At 42.7% G+C, this 26,188-nt stretch overlaps 1 protein-coding gene across 2 annotated transcripts in view; it reads left to right on the top strand.

Annotated features, from left to right (window-relative positions):
* Positions 1–15,829, top strand: part of plxna2 (plexin A2) — a 195,209-nt gene extending 179,380 nt beyond the window's left edge. For both annotated transcript variants that reach the window (XM_086213282.1, XM_086213283.1), the window contains exons 27-32: positions 1,478–1,577; positions 4,723–4,913; positions 5,776–5,945; positions 6,138–6,350; positions 6,621–6,771; positions 11,911–15,829. In XM_086213282.1, the coding sequence (XP_086069408.1) occupies positions 1,478–1,577; positions 4,723–4,913; positions 5,776–5,945; positions 6,138–6,350; positions 6,621–6,771; positions 11,911–12,006 (921 nt within the window). In that variant the 3' untranslated portion in view covers positions 12,007–15,829. The remainder of the gene's footprint in view (positions 1–1,477; positions 1,578–4,722; positions 4,914–5,775; positions 5,946–6,137; positions 6,351–6,620; positions 6,772–11,910) is intronic.
* The last annotated feature ends 10,359 nt before the right edge of the window (positions 15,830–26,188 follow it).

Raw genomic sequence — 26,188 nt, 5'->3', positions numbered from 1 at the left:
CTCTCTGTCAGCCGTCAAAAGCAGAGAGAGAGAGAGAGATGGAGGGAGGGAGCGTAAAGGAAAGGATGGGACTGAGAGAAGCTATTTCATGCTTCCCAAACAGAGAAGGTATTATAGGAATAGCAATGGAATCTTCACGGAAGTTTATGCTTTTTACAGTTCGTGCATCATCAGCAGAGAGGAGGCTTTGGTATGGGGAGGGGAAAGAAATTAGGTCAGGGAAATGGGAGAGTAATAACGAAGAGTGTGACAGGAGAGGGAGAGGTCAAAGACTCCGGTTGTGGTCAGGTTAGGGGGACCGTTTTCATGTACCCCTAAACAGGCCTCGCTACCAGAAACTGTGTCTTTAAGAGGATTTCTCTAGATTTCATCCAAGTGTCTCTTCAGCTGGGCCGTCGGAGGCCAGATGGCAACTCCAGCAAAGCCCAGATAAGTTTGGGAAAAGCGGAGGGAAAGGGGTCACGACAACAATGAGAGGGTGAGCTGCACGGAGGAACTCATCGTGACATCCCAGCAACACAGCAACTTGTTCTCCTGTGAGGGAAAGCAAAGAGCCCGTTCCTGCAGATGCAAATGAAAAGAGAACATTTCTCTGAGTGTTCTTTTTGGAGCCTGGCATCTTTCTTTTTTTTTTTTAAGTCACTGGAGGCTTGTCAGTTTTTCTTTGCTGCGTCTGAAGCAGAAATCCCTCCTCCGGGTGGACAGTAAATGCTAGCCAACAAGCTGTTGTTTTGGCTTCCTTGACTCAAATAAAATTTCTTTTGTGATGCACTGCATTTTATTCTAAAGTGTTGTATGTTGGCCGTTTAACATTTTATAGATTGTCATTCTCTGATTATTTTCCACGCCGGCTGATGAAAGAACTCAGTTTTAAAAAAAGACACACACACACACCTTACAAAACAGATCTTGAAGAAATCTGTTGAAATGTAGGTAGCATTGTTTTTCATCAGTTATGTGAAGTGACTGGAGCACATCGTCACGATGATGAACCTCAGGTCTAGTTTCTCTCTTTTCTTCCTTCTCCCCTAACATCTCCCAGTTCGGAAGCTTACATCATGTCTCTCGTGTTTGTCAAGGGGATGACAGTCATGTTGAATACAACCATCATGCAGACACAGCAATCTGATCAGCAAAAAAAAAGCCACAGGGCCGAGGTAGAGAACAGCAGGAAGCACAGACATGACAGGAAGAGATTGGTTTTTCAGGCAGTGTGGAGAAGTTCTGATTATTCTCTCAGGACCTTACATTCCCTCGCGTAGTCTACTTTCACTGGAATATAATTGGGAGATTATATCATGCATAAATGGTTTCATAAAATTTCCCTTAGAATATATAAAAAAAAAACTTCGCTTGGAATATGTTCTAAAAAAAATACTTTGCAGATATATGAGTGATGCAAAAGCCCTTTCTCATACTAAAATATGAAAACATCCTAATCTTTGTGATACATCATTGTTTGTGTCTCTTCACACAGGTGTCGGACCGCTGCGTGGTGGCTTTGGTGCCAAAACAGACCTCATCATACAATATCCCTTCCTCAGCTAGCATATCACGCACCTCCATCAGCAGATATGGTGAGTCAGCGGACTAGGATGCTGTGGTCAGGCTCATGTTATGGCTACATTCAATTGCTTTTTCCTCTTCCTCTCTCAAAATGACTCTTTAAACTCTTTACACGGCAAAAAAAAAAAAGGAATAGTCCTGGAATAATTCTGTTCACGTGCAGCAGTGCAAATTCCAACTGGCTAGGCTTGGTAGGAACTGTAGTCAGCTGTCGTTTCCCTCCAGTCCAGTTAATGTGAAACACAGCAAGGTTTTACAGTAATTTCTCCCAGTGTGCATTCATGAAAGAAAAGCAGCTGATTTCAAGTGCAATTCTACTCTTCTGCTGTTCTAAACTTGTGGCGTGTCGAAAGATTGATAAGGCCTGCAGAATGTATCTGGGGAAGTTACACAATTAACATCACTTGTTAGCAGCATGGTAGCGATAGGGCTAGCTCATTTACACATCTGGCTGTCTACAGACAAGGGGCTGATGTAGAAAACCAGACTTGAATCGCATTTTTGAATATGTTTCCAAATAATGCCCCTTAACCCCGAAAAATATTGCCATGTTCCACATATTAATTTCATAATTATAAATCAGGGGTAAAGGCCAAACTCTGAAAATCTATCAGAAATATTTTCTCTCTACATGACCCTTATCAAATTTGGAATACTGTCATTTTTAGAAAAGAAAATTATCGGAATATCAGTGAGCATGTGAATTTGTGCACTGATTGCATAAATGATAGACTACGTACCGTTTGTATTTCCATTTCTATTAAAATCAGTTATTTCCATGAAATTGAGATATATTCTCACACACACACACACACACACACATAGTTCACAGGTTTATTAGACACTTAATAAAAGGAAGAGCCTTCTTCAGAGTCCATCAGACTGTTAAATACTGCAATAAAGACATCGCTCTCTTTAAGCCGCAGTGGGCTGCTAGTCTGCTGCGCGTGCACACACATCCAGGAAAACACGCACATTCTTCAGAGGTGCTTCTATTTGTGCTACTCTGTGACAAGTTTGGTCCAATACCAGATAAACAGCAGCACCAGGGAACTTGTGATTGCTTAATTATTCCGTGTGAATGATAAGTGAGTCTTGGTAATTATCAGAGCTGTGAATCCTGCCTTAAAACACAGAAAAGGAGATATGCATCTGTGTGCTTCTTAGCAATTCTACGTTTCTCCACAAATGATGGAAATACCCTACACCCTGTCAGAAAAGACCTCCAAGTGTCTTTACCTGCATTTATCTCTACAGAACTAATGAAAAATACCCAGGAGGATTTTTTTTTTAAGATTGTAGACTCTTTTTCAACAAATGTTATCATAGTTTTGAGGGGAGACTGAAGGATTATGGACGATCCGACGAACAAAGAAGTACATCAACGTGAAGAAATGTTATGTCTCGGAATTCTTGCTACCTTGATATGTCAGCAACACCTCAAGGGTTTTCTTTTAATTCGTCACAAACATTCGACAACATTCTGTTTACAAACTTCATAATAATCATGAGTCACTACATTCATCATCCATACATCATAAGGAAATGATGGATGCAAAAATACAACAAAAGAAATGAGATTTTAACCTAAAATTAAATACATAATTTGTAATTAGGGTAGATTAGGTGATAAACTTGAGGTTTCGGCATTTGTGTTGTCAAGGTTACCTGTGGAGAATGCTTAAATATTTGAGCCATACTTTGAGTCGGTTAGTTTCAGGGACTTGCTGTAAATCTGAATTTCACTGCGGAAGACAAAAAATGAACTCAAAAGATTTTGCTGGTTAAAGATCAAGGTGTCCGTGACCTACAAAAAAATAACACGGTTTGGGGGCATAATTCAAAGTCTGATAGCATGAAATGATGACGTGCGTTATCCAAAAGGTCTGAGGTCAATTCTGTAATCATTTTTCTGAGCTTTATTGTGAGCTGTTTCACCTTGAAGGAACAATGATCACCTCCATTTCTCAAAAGAAACTTAAAACTTTATATTAGATTTCTTTAAAGTCTGCGCACGACACACATGAGTAGCAATGGATATAAACTGACTGGACTGGTTAGCGGAGGCTTTAACTTATTTTTGGACGTGCATAGAAAGCAGCAGAAGCTCAACTGGCACCAGCTCATCCCTCATCAATCATGGCTTGGCACAGCAGGCACAGCTGCACCTCGACACCCGCTGATGGATTCGTACCAATTTAACATTCAACACTTAGCATCTTGACTCAATTTACGACACCGGCACCCCCCTCCAGCCTTAAAATCTGCCTGAACGCACACCCCTGCCGGCTGGCTCCGTCCAGGAGCCGAGAGCTGCAGTTGAACAGGAGGAGGATTGTGGGTGGCTGCTTCATGTTCACAGAAAAAGCTGAAGGTACAAGGAAGATGGAGGGGACGCGGAAAGAGTAGAGGAGTTAAAACCAGTGACTGGATTGAGAAAGGATTTAAGACCTCAATCCACCCCGCACACATATTCATCACTCGGTCTACTCTGGTCCTGGTCCCTCGTGGCTCCTACAGAGGTGCTGTTTGGTCTTATTTAAAAGCTATAAGTGGCTTTATCGGCAGCAAAAAGCTTTGTTGTTCAGCTCGGCCTTTGAAGCCAGGTGAGCGAAATCCTCAATGAGATCCTCAGATCCCAAATCTCTAGAGAGCCCTGTGCCTAGAGAAGATGCTGGCTAATTAGAGAAACTGAAACCAGTATCATTTCAACTGAGTGAGGAGCAACAAGGCAAGAGTGTGAGAGCGGAGTGGAGGAGGAGAAGCATGCATGGATGAAGGAGGGCGCCTAAAGGCTGCTTAAAAAAATGTGTTTTTTGGTTTTGAAGTCTGCAGTGTTAAAAATGTTTCTGTGTGCACAATCTGTAAACAATAGTATCTTAACGATGAGTGTCAAGGTCTGATTTTTAGCTTTAAGGGGGCTACCACATATCCCAGCAACATCCCCTCCATTTGGTTACTTTGCTGTTATCTTATTTTCTACACGGAGCACAGAGGCCTTGTAATGAGTTCCGAAGGAGAGATTAGAAATGAGAGTGTGGCTGTGTTGGGTTCGTAGATGTGCTTGTGCCACTACTCAGTGGGAAGAGTTTGTAATCCGCGTTATTTAAACGCACTGATTTTCCTTTTTTGTTTTTTTTATTTGTCCCTGAATAGATTCCTCATTCCGCTACACGGGAAGCCCTGACAGCCTCCGTTCACGTGCTCCTATGATCACACCAGATCTAGAGAGTGGTGTGAAGGTGTGGCACCTGGTGAAGAACCATGAACATGGAGACCAAAAGGAAGGAGACCGCGGTAGCAAGATGGTGTCAGAGATATATCTGACCAGGCTGCTAGCTACCAAGGTCCAGCCGCATTCCTCGACACATTTCTTTCTGTGTTTTTGCATTTGTACTGTATATGCTCAGTGTGCAGATATTAATCAAACCCAGATGAAGGTTGGAATAAAGCGCCCTCTCTACCCATTCTTAAATTATTTATAGCTTATTTTCTGGATGCCTTTATAGGAACATTTAGCCCAGCTAGCCTAATATGCATGACGTCAGAATGTACCAAATGCATGAAAATAGTTTGCTCTGAGTCACTTATGAGTTTATGACTCTTTTACTCCTCTGGAAGTAAAAGCAGTCAAATTCCTTCCAAGCTACTGTGTCTTTCAACCATATCGAACAATACAACAAACATTTAGCCTGCTCGGCTTTCGGTGGCTGATATTCTTTCCCCTCCATTCAAACCTCTTATCTAACCTTCAAAGTCAGAAGGATTTTTGGACATTTTGTTTTTTTATTAAATGCATGAAAGAAGGTCAGTGCTTAACACTGGCTTTGCTATAGTTGGAAATGAGATCCCACTGATTTATATGGCAGTAATAACCTGAAAGTGGCTTAACGAGACTACAAAAGTCATCACGCTGGAAGCAGAAAAAAATACAAAGCTGGTTGAAGATTTTAGCTTTGTATCTCTGCCAATCACAATTATGCTTCAAAAATCACAAACATGGTGTTCGTTTGTGATTAGAGATTATCACTATAAAGTAAATGTTCACGTCATGTAAGCCGTTGTTTGGCACAGAGCTTCACTTTGGCGATGATGTGATTGAAAATCCTATCAGTTTTTGGTTTGGTTTGGTCAGCTTTCATGTTGGCCCACAAATAACAGCAATGAATTGTCTATAAATCACTAAACTCCACCGTCTCCGTTCTGTAGGGAACGCTACAAAAATTTGTTGACGATCTCTTTGAGACGTTGTTCAGCACGGTGCACCGAGGGAGCACGCTTCCCCTGGCTATCAAATACATGTTTGATTTCCTGGATGAGCAGGCCGACAAGCATGGCATCCATGACACAGATGTGCGTCACACGTGGAAAAGCAACTGGTAAGAGTACTTCACTTGGTGTTTTTGCTACATGGATTGATTTGCTTTTTACAGAAATAAAAGTATTACCAGCTACAACTTTAAAACTTGGCTTTGTCTTGTGTTAAATCTATTTTTAGTCTTGTAAAAAAAAAGGGGGGGGGGGAGACTGCTATCTGTCTTTTACTTATTCTCTTTGTCTCCTTCTTCCAGCCTTCCACTGCGTTTCTGGGTGAATGTGATCAAGAATCCACAGTTTGTGTTTGACATCCATAAGAGCAGCATCACGGACGCCTGTCTGTCTGTAGTAGCTCAGACCTTTATGGATTCTTGCTCCACTTCAGAGCATCGCCTAGGCAAAGACTCCCCATCCAATAAGCTGCTCTACGCTAAAGATATCCCCAATTACAAGAGCTGGGTAGAGAGGTAGGTGCTGATGCAGTCACTACTGATCCCTGCTTTCAAGCCTTTTATGAATCATCTTACAATATATTTGGGAAAATTGATTCATAATTCCACCCGTGTACACCTCTCAGCATGATTCTGTGGAAGCCTTTTGTGAGAGGCAATCATGCATTGTTAGGGAAAGCAGTATTATGGCTCAAAAATGTGACTATAAAAATAGTTGAGGTCTCAGTTGTGCTATTCCATTCACTCAGTCAGTCTCTGTGAGTGATGCCAAGTGTCGCCCCTCAGGTACTACGCTGACATCAACCGGCTGCCAGCCATTAGCGACCAGGACATGAATGCTTATTTGGCAGAACAGGCCAGACTCCACTCAACAGAGTTCAACATGCTCAGCGCTCTCAATGAAATCTACTCTTACGTCAGCAAGTACAGTGAGGAGGTTCGTGATATTTGCACACGCGCGCGCATGCACACACACACACACACACACACACACACACACACACACACACACACACGTACACGATCACACCTTTTGTTGGCATAGCCATGTGTGCTTTTTGTCCAGCTCTGGAAAGCAGAGGGTGTGTCAGCAGTAAAGTTCACCTCATTTATGACTTTGTATCCGGGAAGATAAATGGCGCAAAGAAGACAAATGTGGTTGTGCTTGCATTCTGCAGGAATTAATGAGGCACAGTGTTGTTTCAGGAACGTTAGCTGCACTCACTGATTGACATCGGCTGGTTTGTTTATGCTTGACCATCACTGGTGCATTCATAGCTCCGTGGCCCCAAATGTGCATTTGTAATAACGCAAGTGCAGGATGCGCAGTGGTGGAGGAAGCACCCAGAACTGCTGTTCAAGCACCAGCCACAGACTGCAGTAAAAGATGACAAAGTGAATCTAATGCTCAAGTGCCTTTAACTTGCATTCTTCCTAATTGCCAGCAGGGGGCCCATCTGTAGTTGCAAAAAGAAGTCAGGAATTGATAAGAAAATTTCTCCTAACCTGATTTATGACCACTTTGAAACAGTGAATCAGTTTCAAGTCTTCAAGCAAGTGACACACACCTACACATACAAGCCCTCCTATCAAATGATGACATCACGGTGGCTCAGGCAATGACGATACAGTCTGTGGTACCAATAAAGCAATCTAAATTCACTCTAACGAGACAAAGCGCACCATTCAAGTTCAAATAAATTACACTGAAATGATCATCCCAAAAATGTATTTGCAATATAGAAATTAAACCTATGACTGACTAAGCAGCATACAGCAGAGCTGTGTTTCAAAAATGTGCATTTGAAGTCACGTCAGAAAAGATTACGAACATTTTATGCTCACTTGAGGTGTATTTTGCTGTTTCAGTTGAAGAGCTATTTTGCTTGATGGGAGTTGGAATAAGATTGAATCTAGCAAGCGTCGGAACTTGCAGGGGGGGCATGCAGAAGCTTGATTCTGTGCTGAGGGTAAATTTATTCAATTTCAAAGAACCTTATTTGTCAGATTGTTGGGGTTGATTCTTGACTTTGTTCCCACCGCTGAGCTCATCTGAGCCATCATAACCTGACACCTCCGACTATCATTCTGCTGAAACACTTGTGACAGTGCAGTTTGCTGGTGCTGATCAGTCTGGGCTGGAGATGAAAGCATGTATGAGTTCTCTGGAGGTGTACCTAATAATCTGGCAAATGATCCCACAAATTTTCCCGTGATCTGCTGCAGTTCTTGATCGTAATGGAATGAATAATCCAAGACATTCAGTATATTTAAATAATTAGTCGAATGGAATCAAATGTGAGCTCTTACTAGAGATGCAACACAAAATTGGAGTTGTGTTTTTTGCTCATTAAACTTTGATTAGAGGGATTTCGCTGCGAGCTTCTGCTGGACCTCCTTGTCTTCTCTACCCTGCGCTCTCCCTCTTTCTCTCTCTCTCATTTGTACTGATGAGTTTATCATAATTGGTTGTGCAATAATTTACCTGTTTTTCCTTGGTGAAGTTAAACTGGAACATTATTAAACATCGCCACAACATTGGAAAGGTGTTACCGCATTACCAACTCTTTCACTCCCTCTGCATGTTGAGCTCCTCCACTTGCAGGGTTTTTAGCGAGGGGCAGTCCCCAAGCCTGATGCTGTAATGAGCTGCTGCCTTTGTAAATCAGGTGCTAATTACTTGCAGATTGCAAAAGGCAAATTGAACGAAAGGCATACTGCAAATGAGCCTCACGCTTTAATGTGCCTTGCCCTTGATATTCTCGGACTATCCATTACAGTCAAGGGTTACTGAGGTCAGCTCAGACTTCAGGAGGCTTCCATAATGTCTGTCGAGCTGAACAAGGCGGCGTGTCTGATCTGTGGAGTAGAAAGTGTCTACAAGCTCTCAGCGTACCGCTCTGTCCTTTCCCCTGCGCTGCGTTAGAGCGTCTGTTAAACAAGACTCTCATGAGCAGAATCATAGGCAACACACACAGACACACACAAGCACACACATACACAATCACACACACACACAGAGGCACACTGTCAGATCACAGGGAGCGTAAAAAGGAGGGCAGGAGATAGGGAAGGACGAGGAAGAGAGAGCATTTATGGAGACATTCTGCTTCTAATGTCAGCTCCTCCTCTGGGAAGCATTAGACTGACCTTTATGTTGGACCATGGTATCTCTCTCTCTCTCTCTCTCTCTCTCTCTCTCTCTCTCTCTCTCTCTCTCTCTCTCTCTCTCTCTCTATCACATACTCTTCACTGCTTCCTGTGCATTTCCTCTCTTTTCATCCATTATCCAGTCAGCTTCCCCTTTGCTCTCCATGAATCTCACGCCTTTGCTGCCTCTGCACATGTAGTTTTCACATGCTTTTGAGATATGCAAACACACTCATTTCACTCACTCCTGCAGTATCTGCTGTCACCAAGAGTGCGGTGTGTAAATCTCATCTAGCACAGTCTTACTCAGCCTTTAACAACTGGCTGTGTGTCAGGCGAAGCAGGCCAGAGCTGCAGCCGCCTCAAAAGGATGTGTTAGTTGGCAGCAGGCGCCGCACCTGCATACAGAGCTACAGATTAATAATAGATTGCTATCGGGACGGATGAAGGGGAGGAAACACTCTTCCTGTAGCTGCCAGCCTTTAAGAGCACTTAAGCAGATGAGTTGAGGATGGTAGGTGGGCAGACAGATACTGGGTTGTGCAGCAGGGCAGGCCCGTGTGCACACACAGGTTTGTCATGCAACGCCACATCAAGAGGGCACAAATGTTGCTAGCATGTGTCCCTAAATGTTAAAGATTAGTTCTCTATTGCTTTTGAGTCTTTAGAGTCTTGTAAACTAAGAGAGCTGTCAGAAGCCCTTGAACCAGACGCAGAAAAACTAATCAGGTGCTTCTGATTCAATGAAGACTTTGGAGAAACATTTTGGCATCCATCAATTAAGGAGCCTGCCAATTATTTCCAACAAGTTTGGCCTTTCACTGACCTGAATCCGTCTAACTGCTGGACACTGCACTTATGTGATAGAGCCTAAAATACAAATGATCATTAAAGTACGCACTGTTTTAGAACATTGTAAACTGTGTACCTTGTAATGCTTGATGGATACAGACTATTTGGTGCTGATGACACCGATATTAGAGAGCAAGGACATTCTGATGTTGATACATCATCCAAAACATACGTTATAATTTTTTTGGCCATCGTCATCCCTCCGAACGTGTTTATCAAACACTTGTGACAAAGATATTGAATGGAGATGGATTCTTATCGATATCCAAAACTACATCAGACTTAAATAATAAAGCACCAGAAACGTGGTTAATTCGAAACAAAAAGTATTCATAGTGGCACGTCTCTGACAACATATGAATACGGGCCCATGTTACACCTCCTGCAGCACGGATGGCTCAGTCAGACTGCTGCAGTGTAGCACGTTGAGCTCCGAAGCATTTGTTTACCGTCATCTTTTATCACAACTGACCAGATCAGCAGGGTGAAGCGACGTCTCCGTGGTAAGTCGCTAACTTGTTTGTGACACGCAAACACATGGTGAGGTGGGGGACCGAGTCTGCTGGTGTCGGGGTTACACTACACTACACCACACTACACACATCGGTGAGACCCATTGTAGGAAAGCACGTAAACCCGCTTATGTTTCACTCCACTGTAAATCCCGACCTGTCACTCACGCTGCCTGCTACAATAGCTAGTGAACTGTATCCAAAGGTTTCCACATGTAGTGTAGCATACATGCTATATGGAATAGGGGGGATTGTTTTTAGATTTTTCAGGCATCAATCAGGCCCTCGTAATATTTACATATTTTACTGATTGTGTCACATGCATGGCACATATACAGTACATATAAACCCTAACTACAAATCACATAATGGGAAAGCAATGAGGTTTGCAGTATTTGCATACAGTTAAGTCAAATTTGATTCATGTAGCTCTCAATCTCACAAGATTACACTTTGCAAATGAAGCAGGTATTCAAGTTACTGTCAGTACAGTAAATTAAAGAGGCCCAACCTTTCTCCCATGAGCGTGTAGCTGGAAACAGCGGTGACAAAAAAACTGCCATTTAGTATTCAGAAACGTCCAAGCACACACAGGGCTCACGTTGGCGGCCATCTGCCTCGACCGGCTGAGGCGAGAGAGAACTAGAGAGCCACGTACTCTATTACTCTTACTTGGTAATATAATGTGCCATTATTTTATGCTCCTATTAGAGGCCTTTTCCATGTATGGGGGTGTCACCCTGACATAGATCCATCCTGACAGCCACACATGAGATGAGAGAAAGAAGAAGGGAGCCTGTCTGCATGCCTTTTGAACCTCACCCGACAAATGTCAAATTTACAAGTTAGGGCTCAAAAGATAAAAAGGGAACGGCTAATACACAAATATTTCTCCATGTTGTCAAAGACAACCGCAGTGATGCAATTTTTTTTTTTTCCTTTTTCTTTCATATGATGTCCATGCAGACACCTTTAAAAAAAAAAATAGGTCTGGTATGAAGAAATGTTAGTTAGACACCCAGTACCAGTTCTAACCCTGTAAATGTGTTCCAAACAATAGGGATGTCATGCATACATTTCTCACCTCCAGTGTTGCCTTATTAGCAGGACTAATTAGCAGGTTCTGACTGAATATGGGTAAAGAATAGGTAATAACTTCCAGGGCAATCTGGATCAAATTTTAGACCCTGCACCCTGGACCATGAGACCATTCTAGGCCACTGTGTCATGTCATTATCAAGTTTGGATCCAATCGCTGAGAGTTGATATCAGAAAGTCAAAAGACCATCTTTGCGGCTTCCAGGATATTTGATGTGATGGTGATGGACAATATTGGAAAATGTACGCATATTTTGATGAAATTCATTGAGGTATTTTTCGTTAGAGGGTTAATTGTTAACCGTTTTAGAGACTGCGGTGTGCAAAAGAACATTTTTGAGAACTTTGGTGAATTTGAGTTCATATTCTGTGTCCACGTAGCCTCTGTGGTGGAGGTCTGTGCTGGCTGACTGCTTTCTAGTTATTGGTTTTTGAAGCAAGTTGTTTCTTCTTGCTCTGAACAGATCACAGCGGCCCTGGAGCAGGATGAACAGGCGAGGAAGCAGAGGTTGGCCTACAAGGTGGAGCAGCTCATCTCTGCCATGTCCCTGGAGAGCTGAGAATGACCCCCTACCCCCTTCTGAAAGAGCGAGACAGAGGACCAAAGTCTCAACAGGACCACTCAAAGGTCCCGCGTTACTTACCTCTCATCGTGGGAGCTACAACCACGAACCAGACCTGGGACCTCTGTATGCACAGCCGGACAGACGTTCAACTGCTTTAGTTTGTAGTTCTCCCACTTCCACTCATTACCGCGCTAGCCAAGGGCCGAGAAGCTGAGACGGAGGCCCCGCGACTGGAGCTGATAATGGAGCGTCAGGAGAGAAGGCAACAACATGGCTTGTACTTAGGTTGTTTTTTTTTTCCTTCTGAAAGGATATTTCTCTCAGTTTGACAGGAAATTGTCTATGGTGTGTGCGTGTGTGTATGCATTGTACTGAAGAAGACTTCTGCAAGACTGTGAGAACAAATGGAGGTTCATTCTCAGCTCACATGCGAGTGTGGAAAAAGAGACAGAGGGGAGAAAAGAAGAGGAAGAGATCTCATGCTGGACAGCTGTTTGCAGTCAGATTTTATTTTTGTACTTGTACATTAGAAAATTATCAGTTGCAGTTGAAATATCCACCCAATATCCTTTAAATCCTCGTCCTATAAAGACATGAAGATTGCAGCGCGAGTAAAACAGGCCATGGTCCATGTCTTCTCTCACTCCTTCCCTCCTCGGACTGATGCTTCACGTGATACGGACGAAGCCTCTTAATGCAATCAGAAGTGTACAGGAAACTCGTGCTCATCTTCCAAGAGCTAATGGAACTTGACTTGTGGTGGTCAGCCAGCATGCTTGCACCCTCACTGATGAAGGCGTCTGTAGTGTATTTATGAGGTGACCTTGAATTCACTCTGGTGTCCAAGGCTTTCTTCAGCAGTTAGGTCATCTGTATATGTACCAGGGGGGCCGATACAGTGTATGTGAATGTAGAACTGTTTTTGTTTGTATGTCATTTTTTTATTTTGTATTATTTATTTTATTTTATTTTTTTGCAAACGGAAGGGGGTTCGGTTGAACTTGGCTCCATAGATTTTTGCAGTAGCTCGTCAAGTGATCTTGTCCATTTTGTCCGTCCTGGCCCGAGCTCGTCCGATAGCCTCCCAGACAAGATTGGAGCTAAAAGAAACTTTCCTGTTAGAGGGGAGTGTGCATCATCTAGAGTGGCTCTGACTGCCGCTCACCTGCTGTGTACGACAGACCACAACAACTGGTTGCTCTAAGCTCACCAGTTTGTATCTCTATGGGCAATTTATCAGTTATATGTACTTTGCATGCTATCACACATCAGATGTGTTCTAAGGGTCCATCTTGGGTTTTTTTTATGGTTGTTTTTTTTTTTATCAAGTGCCAACGAGTCATGCCAGCTCTAGTCAGCCAGTCAGGAGATATTCCCCTTCCCACCACCGATGTCTTTGCACAGACAGTAAGAAGCCTAGCTAGCTGTGTGGGTCTACTTTGACCAAGTGCCAAAAGATCCTGCTGTTTCACATTGTTCACTAATTTGTCCCAAAAAAAAAAAAAAAAAAAAAATCGGTTTATGCTTTACAGAGGGAGCAAAGCTCTCAACGTTGAGTGTAGAGCCAGTTGAAGCTCGTATAACTGGAGTGTCAGAACTCCTGAAAAGGTACGAAGCATGACTCGCTGAAAAGACATCTGGGAATGAGGATGTAATCGTAACACAAACACACAAAAAAAACCCCATCATTAAATGTTTCGTGTTTCTGTCGATGAGAAGCATCTCACGAATCAAACCAGTCACAAGCTGAAGGTGACCTAACCTGCCCATCTTTTAGCTGGGTGACAACAAACTGTAGATTCCATCCTCTGGATAGGTGTTTTCATTTTCTCCTGAGATATTCTGTATGTTTGCTTGTTGTTTACATCAAGTACTTGAAAATAGGTATTAAATTATTAAAGGTTTGTACAGTATACTGCAGTTTGTGTGTGTGTCGAGAGTATGACAAACACCAGTAGTGGGTGAAAGGTGCTTCTTATCTCTGTGGCCTTAGATACCCTCCTGCTTAGTGTTTCTGATCTTATTAGTCCTCGACTCAGCCGCAGTTCTTTCAGTGCTTCGGAGCCAAATGGTTTTTCAATTATACCTGGTCCTGGCACTCTGCTGAGAACTGTCTCTGCGAGATAAAGGAAAAGGAAAGGTGAAGAGGGTACGGCCTGGCTCAGGCAGACATTGCTTTGCTCAGCACTGTTTGAAGAGAAGTGTCGAGAAATGAGGAGCGAGGGAGAGGTAGAAAGAGAGAGAACCCTTTTAGCTGGAGTCTCCTGCTCTGGCTTTGAAGCTGCTCTTTGATCTGAGTCAGTTGTGTGCACAGTGTGAGCAGGAGATGGAGAGGAAAGAAAATCCAACTAACAGGCGAGGAGAAATCTAGGATGGGGTGTTGATTGACATGCTATTACTGTGTCTTGCCAGTGGGGGCAGAAACGGGAAAGTTGTAATTTATTCCCTCGTTTGAAAATGGCACCTTCTTGCTTTCTAACCTCCTTTGAAACAGCTCGAGGTACACAACGGTTCACTTTACAGTACATACACAAAACATAAAGCTTCCTCCTTTTGATTAAGGTGTCTTCCCAATTTCAGCGAATAGAATTGTATCCTCCTCATACCTCACATTGCTTGTATGGAGTAATGCTTTTTATCATTTTAACAGGACCTAAATGCCTTTTCCTTTTCCAAGGGATGAAATGTATGTTTCATAGAGTCCTTCCAACTCTTAGATGAGCCCACCACCACCACCACCCACGTCCCCCCCCGTTCAGTTTTTTAATCAGAGGCGCGCACACTGGTTGAGGGTGACTTTGATTTTTCATTCCGAGATCACATACATCAGGATGTTTCCTCTTTTTTGTGTTTGCATGCATTTGAATTGATGCTTTGGTTTAGCCTTTTATTCCATATCAGTCAGTCGGCACCATCATTAGCCCTCCTGAAAACCCATTTGTACATGTCTTAAATTACAGCTGAATGCACCTTTCTTTTGGAAAAGAGATTTTTTTGTTGTTGTTGTTGCTTAATAATAGCTTCTTTTCATGCTGTACACTCACTGCTTGGAACCTTTTTTAATTGAAAGGAGGATGATTTGTTTATTCTCTCTGCAGCGCAGAATCCCATCAGACTGTTTGAGATATGGATAGATCCTCATTAACACAACCTCAACACAACCGCTAATAGAAGATGCTTTGTGCACTTTTTTTGAACTTTTTTTTTTGCCATAATGTGTCGCTGAAGAGCTGAAGTTGTGTTTCTGACGAACACGCGTCATTCCTTACACAAAACACTTAACTCTCGCATTGATTCGCTTGCTTTCATGACAACGGACAGAAATGGTGAAAACCAGATCAATCACGTCGGAACACCACCGAGAATAAAATGAAAATCCTTCCATTTTCAACACATTGTAAACAACCCTTTGTAGACACTGGAGTTCTGTAAAATAATAATTACTGGCAATGACGATGATGATGATGACGATGATGATGACGATGATGATGATGATGATAATGGCTGTTTGTTCTTGTTATTTTATAAAAGTGTTGTGAAAATTGTAAGAAACTTAAAGTATTTAAAAAAAAAAAAGGTTGTTCTCTTGTTTTTTTTTAATTTGCTTTGGTTTTTGTTATGATAATATATTATTGTGTACCTAATGTAAATATGAAGCACACCTATTTTGCAAGCCAAGGATTCACTTTGTACCATTGTTATATATGAATAAACTTTGCTGGTTTAAAAAGAAAACCCTGAAATGTGCTTTTCTTTGTCTGTTTAAGCTCAGTGAGGTGAAAGAAATCATAGTCATGATGATTAAGACTTTCAACCTGATGAAGTGAACTCCTAATGATGACCTCCGCGTGGACGTTGCTGTTCACAAGAGTGGTCCTCCTCCGATTCTTCTGGATGAACATGTGTAGTATTCTAAGTTTACCGCGGTGCCAAGTATTGATGTATATATGATTCGGTCCTGCCGCAGTCTTAGCAGTATGTGTTCTATATCTTGAGTCCCTGGGCCACCCCTGCTCTTGTATTTTCTCAAGGGAAGGTCTAATCCCCGTTGCTTCTAATCCTGTACTGCTGAGACCAATTCAAATCCATGCGGGACTTAACGCCCTGTAATGCCTTTACAAGTAGTTGTATAAAGCTGACATTCCATTCGTTCTGGGTAGGATCCTCAGCCTGGATTACAAGGCAAATTCTGAAATAATTAATGTGAGCTGGCAAAAGAGGATGCTAGGGGTGATTTCAACCCAATGTTCCAACAATGGTTGGGCAGTCATTTCACAATGAAACAATACCCGCCACCCTATTGGACCTCTTCAGTCTGATTTGTTAAGTGTCTTTGTTTCCTCTGACTCCATTTGCCGTCATCTTCGGGTGAAGTGAGGCAACCGCTGCATCGGGGATTTGTAACTGATATTTAAGACTTTGTAGACTTGTAGAATGTCTCTCCAGCTGCCGCAGTCAGAGCTTATGATACCCCGCCAGTAAAGCCTTAAAAATTTGGCCCTGCCTCTGATGTTTCTTTACGGCTATTCATTAAATTGAGTTAATTTTACTGTGTTAACAGGCAACTGTTGGTTTCAGAGTTAACATTGATTGTTTCCAGGCATATCAGTTCAGCTGAGGGCAAAGTTAGCCAGTCTGAATTCTAAGCACCTTGAGGGGCTCACACAATAGATACGACCCCTGTCAAATTTGTAGGACTGTGCCTGTGCTTTCCCAATTCTGTTTGACATAGAACCTAATTAGAAAAGATGTAGAACCAACCCTTCACAATGGTGTTGCAGAGTTTTGTTCTCCTAACTGGGCCTCATAGGTGAACTGGTCCCGCTAAACCTGATTCAAGCCCACTTCCATTGAGACTGACCAAATTTGGAAGCAAAATTTGATTTTCCCAAAGGGGACTGGGGAAGAAAATGTCTTCATAGCTCCTCCGTACTCCTACATAGGGTTTGATACGGCTTTGGGGGAATGCTCCTTCAACTGCTAATCAATAGAGTGTATTCAGGTCTTAGAGGAGGTAACGTGATGTACTCAGAGAGCTGGTAAAAACATTGGTGCCCTTCTTAACATGATGGGATAGATGTGCTTCCTTAACAATGAGATATGATTTTGCCAGGGTCACCGTGACCTTCCTCAGGAAGTCGTGAGCCAAGGACAAGTCTGATCAGTACACGCTGTCGTCATGACTGAGGAACACTGGGTGAAGGGGTAGTGTTGCTATACCGCTGGGAATATAATATTTCTGTATTTCTAGTTTTTAACACCGGTACCGGTCATGTATATGACCAGGGGGGCTTCTAAAACACCATAAATAAATCCTGAAATGGAAAATCGGACCACAGCAAGATCAAGCGAGGATCTGAAAGCAACACCGCTGCCTGAGTTCTCTCAGTATGCTTTCAATCAGCATGACCTCACGCAGCTTTGCACCCCTTAGCACTTCAACTCAAGAGAGAATACGCCGATGGTCTCGTCAAACTGAAAAGTAAGGTAAACATCGTTTTTTTTTAAAAGGTCAAAGTGATTAAACTAATCTGATCGCAGGTTATGAAGAAAATTAGTAGCTTGACATGGAAGGAAGAGAGAAAGAAGACCCCTGGGAGGAGGAAATGAATGATTCTGCCCGAGACCATGTGACCATCAGAGCGAGACGAAGTGAACAGTGAAGAGAGATGGATAGAAATACTACTTTTGTCGCAGGGAAGACATAAAAAAAATGCGCCGAGGCTGAATAGAATGGAGGTGATGCTGGAAGTCTGTTTGAGGGAAATGGCAAACATAATCCAAGTGTTATAAACTCTCAGCACAGTCTCTATTTATAATCTGGCTTCCCACTGTTGAAGCTGTCATTCTCAGTGTGCTGTGTAGCTCGTCTCGCCTGCCGCCCGCTAGCTTCTCTCTCATTAGAACTCTACCGCACAGAAACATCCCGGCCTCGTCTGAGGACACTCTGCATAATTCACCGGTCCGAGACTCTTTCAGCAGGGTGTTTTAGCTTCACACACACAAGTCACACGAAGTGTAACGCACAACACACACGAAGAAACAGGTGCATAATCAGCAAGATGAGAAATATACAAATACACAGTGGAGCAGGAAGTTCTGCAGCTGCTAATGAACTGCTCACTAATGCAAAGGTGCATAGAAAGTTTCCCACAGACATTTGCTGACAACTTCTCTTTTTCTGAGTGCTGCAACGATCACGAGTCTGACGATCTTTGTCTTTCTCTTGCAGCGACTCGTCCCTGCTCCCTGATATGATAATGAGGTTCTCGCAGCAGGCCTGCTGACAACCTCCTGTTGTGTGGCCTCATCTCTTTTAGCACCGCAGTGCAAAACACAAAGAGGCAGGTGGGTGTTGTCCATACGCCCCAGTGACCCTGGCCCACCCATGCCAACTGTGCTTTCAAAAAAGTGCAGGCGTCATTATTTTTCAAGTATGCAAATTTAACAGGACATTAGAATACACAAGCGCGCCCAGCAAAAATGTTCGCTTATGAATATGAAGTCACAGGACACACATAATTTCATTTCATTGTGTGTGCCAGTGCACCCTGGGTACCCCCATGCAAGTACATACACACAGTGACACAAATTCAACTACTCCTTTAAGAGGAGGGTGCAGGTGAGAAACGCCTGCCAAATTTCCCTAGCTGGAGCGCTTATTTGCATATGCAGATGTTAATTACCAGTGGAGCTTGTATGGGCCAATCAGCAGACTGCTGGAACAGCGTGTGCATCTCTTTCACTCCCCCACAGGTCGTCGTTTCCACGGTTACTCCCCTGGCTGATAATAAAGATAATCACCTCCGATTTCCTTCATGGCTCATTTTCTTCTGCTCGCTTCGGAAAGGCCAGAGTGTTGCTGTCTGATTTTCCATGCTGAGCTCTTATCAGCACTCCAGGGCCAAGGACTGGGGCCAAGTTGACACACCACCTGCCACACACCCACCAGAGGGGACAGATTCGTTCAGTCAGAGTCTCAGATACGGAGGGGTAATGAGTGCGAGATCATCCATCCGGTATGCTGTAATTGTGGTTGGGGCAAAAAGGCCGCATGAGAGCTCGGTCAGATAAGATCAGGTGATTGTTGCTATCTCGCAGACTGACAGGGCTGTGCCTCGCCTGCTTAGGCAAAACGAGGGTCGATTTTCGCCAACTTTGATATTACGGCTCAGTCCATTTAATCGATAGATGATATCTAGTGGTCATACATGGATGTTGAAATGCATTGATGTGGATGTTTAACACTGACTTTCATACACTTGCCAACATGTTTCTTGTTCTCCCTCACCCGTTATGCTTTCACTAAATAAGAGGCGCTGTATTGATACCTCTTCAAGCAAGCCATCTGTTATGAGTCCATACAATAGATTCAATTCCCACTTATTGTCTCGCTGCCCCCCCCCCCCCCCAACCCACACACACCCAACCCCGCCTTTCTTGCTCACTTGAATCCATTGTCCAGACAGAAACGTGCCTGGGATGGCAAGGGCTTGCTTTCGGCACACTTCTTTGAGAATTATTTAAAGCTTAGGAGTTTCTGTGAAATTAATATTTGATGTGGAGGACCTGAGTGTCTCTCCCGACAAGCCTAGAGCAACACTTCAGAGAACGGTTGGAGCGAGGTGTATACCTGCCTGCTTCAAAACACATCACAAACACCACCTCATCCATTCATCACCATAAACCAAAACACTCCAGACATGTTAGAGAGGGTTATTGAATGACACGGTCTGCATCATAAATTCTGGAGGCAGTTTGATCTGATTGGGTGAACGTTGTTCTTTTATTTGCCGTCGTCTTTTACCCTTTGTTGAGTTTTCTTCTGGCTATGTCCACATTCCACAGAGAGATTTTCTTTAATGCATTGCTCAAGCTGTCATGTTTTCATGAGTTCTCATATCAATATTCATAGCATGTCATTAGTCAGCTCCATATGTTTGCTATGGGAGAGTTAACAAGTGTATTCTTTAGTTTGTCGTATTGCCACAAGAGAGCAGAGTTGAGTCAGAAAACTGGTCTCCATTGGAACTGACAGGAGATGGATTTAAGAGCGTGGTCTTATAGTGCCATCTCATGGTCCTCTATGTGAAATCATTTCCTGGTCAGTTGTCATTGTGGAGAGAAAAACTCTGCTCAGGAAGTCTAAACAGGATATACATCATTAATCTTGGGGGTTGAAGCTGTCTAATCCCCCATATGTGATGGCTAAAGGTTTTTTCCTGCTGATTTTTGTGAAATTACAAACCAAACACTCGCTATTTGAGTACCAGTGATGTATTTGAAGTAGTACAAGCTTTGGTTTCATTCTCCACAAGTGTCTTGATGCATAAATGTGAGCCATAAGGGACACGCTTAAAAGAAAGCGCCCAGCTTTCACAGCCCTCTCTACTTTGAGCATAAATCCTCTCAAAATGTCTGCACTGCCTCCCAATCAGAGAGAGGAACAGGTAGAATTGCTTGTTTCACAGAAACATAAGGAAGGACGTGATGAACCCAGGGGAAAAAATTTAGACGACAGGAGGAGGTTGTGGACAGAGACAACGCGTGTGTGTGTGTGTGTGTGTGCGCGCGTGTGTGTGTGTGTGTGTATGTGTGCATGTGTGTGTGTGTGTGTGTGTGAGTGAGACCAGTCACTTTGGGACAACATAGATGATTGTTGGATAAGAAAAAAGACACAAACAATACTGGTAAAACACAGATCTCTGGGTTTGTGGTTGGCATTTGAGGTAGAGATTAAGGTAAGCCTAAATACCCTAAAATGAAGTAATTAAACACTTGCACCCAGTTTTAATATTTCATTAAGTTTCATCTGTGTTACAAGGTGAATTTCTATGTCTCCAGTACGTTTCACTACAGAGGACAGTTGAGGGTAAGCATCATTTTGAGTCATGTCATTGATAAAAAGTTAGGGGCTTCGAACACGTGCCTGGCGTAGTCCCCAGACTTTGTAAGGTGATTTTTTTTCCAATGCTCAGTATCGCAACATTAGGTTTAGTTTAGGCATGTAGTGGTTAGAGTAAGCCTCAAGGAAATGAATGTAAGTCTATATAAGCTCCCCCAAAACAACACAAGTATATGTGTGTGTGTGTGTGTGTGTGTGTGTGTGTGTGTGTGTGAGAGAGAGAGAGAGAGAGAGAGATTAGCATACAGTTTTCCAAACTGTGTTCCAACTGTTGCTAGGTTGACTAATATTCATTCTTGTGGTATGTATCTGAGCATACATGTCCAAGACGAGTGCGTATGTGCATTGGGTTTGGTTGGCTGGGAACATGGGACTGATTTTCTGAACAATAGGAGTGAGCTCCCTCCAGAGGGGAGTGTTAAAGAAGAACATCTGTATGGGATCAGGCGATGGGGAGAATGAAGGAGAGCTGAAGGTGGGGGGTGGGGGGACACTTGGCATCATGCAGTGTTTCAGAAAGTCCAACAATGCAGACCCCTCGATCAGCAAACGAAGCTGCTCATACTGCATCAGAACTAAACAGGATACGTCTCCAAAGCTTACCAAGACAGTGTATTCAGTTTATTGTTTCTTCTGCACAAATTTGTGTGAGAGTCGTGTTTACATGGAAACATTCTTTGGGTTTCCCAGAACATGACGCAATAAAGAAAGAGTTGAGGCCCCTGTTTTAATTCCTCTTTGTTTCCTAACTGCTTCTGTGCCTTGTCTCTGTGGGTCAGAGATAACGGCCTGCTGTCGCACTCTGAAAACTGTCTTTGAAACTGCAAGTTACTTTGTTCTGGTTGTTCTTTCTGTCATCTTGTTTAAAGCAGTACTTCACCCCAAAAAGTGTATTTTTTTCCTTTCAAGTACTCACAAATAGGTGTGGGGCTTGAATAATTTTTCCCCCCCTGTGTTACTTCTTTGTTACTCCAGAATGCAGCAAGGACCAGTCAACTGCTTGTGGATTGCTGAGCATGCGGCTTGATAAAGAAGACTAGGTTACAATGGCAATACTCTTGAGATTTTGGAAACTGAAAGTTTTGGGCAGTTTTGCTGTTGTTAGTCATCATTTATCATGAGCTTCTCGCGAGATGTACAGAATGTGACAGGCTCTTTCTGCATTCTGAAGTCACAATAAAGTGATGCCAGACAGAAAAAAAAAAAAAAAACATCTTTGCAAGCTCAAAACAACTCTTTGTGAGTACTTAAAAAGCAAAATATGTTTGGGTTGTGTATCGCTTGAAGGGTTATGAGCAAAATTAAGTTATTTATATAACAGTATCCTGAAATGCTCTGCTTGAATGAATACAGTACATCTTTCCCTTCCCCTTTCTTTCCCTCTTTATCTCTGCCCCTCTGGACCCTGGATCTGCGACGTTCCTGCCTGTTAAAGGAAGGTTTTCGCCGCTGTTGCAGGATGTGCTTGCATTTTTGCTTCATTTAAGGAGTGTAGTACTGGACCTGCTCTACTTGTAAAGTGTCATGAGAAAACTTTTGTTGGGATTTGGCAAATAAAAATAAAATTGACCTGACCTGATTTGACATTTCTTGGGCCATTAAATTAAAAAGGGCTACAGTCATTTTTCCCACGTTTCAGCTGGCAGACCCAAGAGTGGGGATATAATCTCCACATTGATCAACCCTGCAGTATTTTGAAAGGAAATGTAGCAGTTTTATTATGTTATCCAGGTATCTCTCTGCCTTCATAACTGTTCCTGTGTCGCTTTTTCCACACATTTCCCTCAGTTGGAGTCTCTTGCTGCCCCTCTGTTAAGGTGTGGAAACACCAGGCCATGTCCATCCCGTTTCACACGTTTTTTTGTAACCACCATTGGAAGAAGAGCAGGGAGATAGCACAAAAGTTAGCGCTGAATATGAATACGTTTCCATGTTTGTCTTCCATGGGTTTGGGGTCATCGCTGGGTCTGCCGATGCACCTCTGGACACATGAGAAAAGGTGCAGAAATGACTGTTAACATGCATCATAGGCACGGAGAATGGCAGGAAACAGAAGAGGAATTTGATGCAGGACTGGCGATAGATTGGTGGGTCAACAGGATGATGAGGATGGGGAGGAGACCATCTGCCTAACAGAGGGCTGTGTGACAGAGAGAGGGTTTTTCTTTGTTTCCTCTTCTCCATCGGTCACATCATCACTGATGTACACGCTTAGGAGAAATCAAACTGAGGCTACATCCACACTCATGAGGTTTCCTTTCCAACATTTGGATCACACATCTGCACAAATGAAGAATTTTGAAAACTCTGGTTTCCTTTGCTGTGAGAGCAAAACCGCAGAGCTCTAAATACAACGATGCAATGACTGACATCAGCCTACTGTATACAGTGATTCTTTCCAGAAATAACCCATCAGGATCAACAGTGATTCACTTATAATGGCTAAGGAATCACAGACCATTCTGTCTTTGCTAGCAGAGGTTTATAAAGTCGTTTGTTGTTGTTTTTTTTCCGAGAGGAATGGCGAGAAATATTTAAATGTCCAGATCAGCTCAGTTCAAACCCGTGTGTCAACTATTAACATGAGGATACCGTCACAAATGGGACACGTAATGCATCCTGACAAAGTAAATGTGTTGCATCCTTCTTTCACAAATAAGAGCTTGTGCTTTCTGGCCATCCGGAGACAATCAGATTAACATCTCTGTGACTGACATAGCCAGTGGTGCTCATAAGACATGTTCTCCTCACTCTGGTAAACATTGATGCTTGCGGCCAGAACATGTTTGGAAGTTTATAGTTGCTGCCTTAAAGGTACAACTTATAGCAGACTGAATCAACGAACCTCCATTTTTTACTCTCCAAATTAATAGTGGAGTCATTATAATACCAGAAATATGGGGTGTCCACCTCCATTGTAAGAAACAAGAAAATGCTAACTTATTTAGCATGAGCTAAGGGTGAACAAACAGTTCGGCAGTTGGTTTTCATTCCAACACCTGTGATCACCAGCTTTGGTTAATTAGGACCACACGACTGCTTGTGCATTATTCCAGTTTCCACATTGCCACCAGGTGAAGAGCTTGGGCGAGTGACTCCATGAGTACAAGCGCAAACCTGTGGTGGTGCGATCAAAACGTGGACCGCAGTGGCGCCCCTTGAGGAGCAACGTGGAATTAATTAGCTTAGCAAGTATGAAATCATCCCATTACAAACTGTCTCTTTAATGTAAGCAATTCTCACTCCAATGTTTAAGCCTGATGGCTTGCTATCATATGCAAGTCATGCGTCTATGAAGTACCAAAATATCCTTAAAAAGAAAAGCAGGTCCTGGGGTCAAGAACGAAGACCTCCATGTGCTGGTCCTCGTGATGCCCTGGCAGTGCCCCCCCCCCCCCCGAGCTGCACAGAGATTCTTTGTGCATTTAGATCCAAAAGAAGTCAAATGGTAGTTTAAGAATATGAAGGAAAGAGGGTGGGAATGAAGGAGGAGAGGAAAGACGATGCGAGCAAAATCCTTCAGATGTTCTTCCCTGCCAGGCTTTGATAATCAGGTTTCAGCAGCTGCAAAAGAGGAGCATGCCAAGAGGACTCAGTCTGGATCTCATCTGAACCTATAATGGTGATGAATCAGCATGCCTGAATTTATAGACACACAATGAATAGTTACCCAAACATTATACTACTCCATCCATTCAAGAGGCTTATTGCTTTATGTGAGCTTTTAGTCCACCATGTACTGTCATGCTCCGTTATATTCACTCAAGCACATGAAGTAAACCAGGTGGTGATCTAGCTCTTCTGGCATACTTACCTCTCTTGTAAGACATTTTTACACCAGTGTCTATTTCTTTTTTTTCTTTTTTTTTTGTAATTTTCATTGCTCTATTAGAAGTGTGTTCGATCGCCTGACTGTGGCATTTGAGATCTAAACATGCAAATTATAAGTTTGAGGTAATTTCCTAAAGATATTCCTGAGAACTGGTATTCATCTAAGCAGTCAGTGACCCAGCTATCTTGACCTTTGACCGGCAAAAAGCTTTCAGGTCGACTAATGTTTGTGTTCTACTTGAAGAAATTTCCTTTCCCTTGTATTGTGGATAAGAATGTGACAATATCATATACACGTGAGGTGAACTTTGACCACCAAAATCTAAGTCCCAGAGGTCATCTGTGCCAAACTAGAAAAATTCTATTAAGGTGTTCCTGACACAGCGTTTTATTGGACAACCGTGACGCCTCCAGGCCACCGATGTCTGCTGCCAAAGCATAAGAACGTAGAGGTAATTCCCACTTGACTTGATTATAGTTATCAATTTCACCAGAAAAATACTGCAGGTATTAGGTGACCATGTCAGTTGACATCCCACACCCATTCACTTCCTGTTGTTTTCTGGGTCCCCAACGGTACATGAAACAACAACAACAACAACAACCCCTGAGCTAGCTAGCCAGTAGCAACCTACATGCTGAAAACAGCACATTTTGGCAAAGATTTGGATTGCGCAATATAGCAAGCCTGCTTGGTGTTAACAGTAACCACATGAAACAATATTCAACAAATACTTTTAGCAAATTTGCTGATGATACTGCATGTTTGCACGTAGAAACAGTTTCGTATAGCCAGCATGAATCTTCCTGGTTTTCTTTATGTTACTGTGCAAGGGCACCATTGCAGCGTCCCATGCTAAGGACCCCGCCCACAACGATTATGACTGGCATACAGAAACACAAACAATGGATGGACATCTGGCTACTGGGACAAGGGTAAGTACTTTTTTCTGCTGTTTTTTCAGTATTTGTTCAAACCACAATGGAGACATTATCATCAGGACAGCTTTAAATTCCATCTGGAATACCATTTAGTCACGCATTTTTGAGGCCAACGGTAATGTAAATATGTTTTTAAGCATAACATTGTCATATTTTATTATCAAAAGGAAGAGAAAAAAATCCTTTGGGAATTATATGGAATGCTGTATTTTATCTATGATGGTTAGAAGGGTGTGTCAGCATCTGCGTTTGACTGACAGCAGTAAAAAAAAAAAAAATTCTGTGTTTTTTAACTGACATTTTAAATGATTAAAACAAATCATTCCATTTTTTGAATTGTGAATGTGATTTCAAGTGGCCTTTTACACTTTGTGATGAATTCAAAGTGACCAGCAGGAATGCCCAGCTTGATGGTAGCACCGTACAGTCCCACATGAATACTCTGTTTGACAAACAAGTCTCCCAGCATTCCTAAAAACCCAGCAATGGGACGCCACT

Source organism: Aulostomus chinensis, chromosome 9 (genome assembly GCF_037954235.1).
Source record: "Aulostomus chinensis isolate RoL2024-O1b breed Wild chromosome 9, RoL_Achi_v1.0, whole genome shotgun sequence".
Classification (NCBI taxonomy): Eukaryota; Metazoa; Chordata; class Actinopteri; order Syngnathiformes; family Aulostomidae; genus Aulostomus; species Aulostomus chinensis.
The sequence above is the reverse complement of the archived record's forward strand: the minus strand, read 5'-3'. Positions and strand labels throughout refer to the sequence as shown.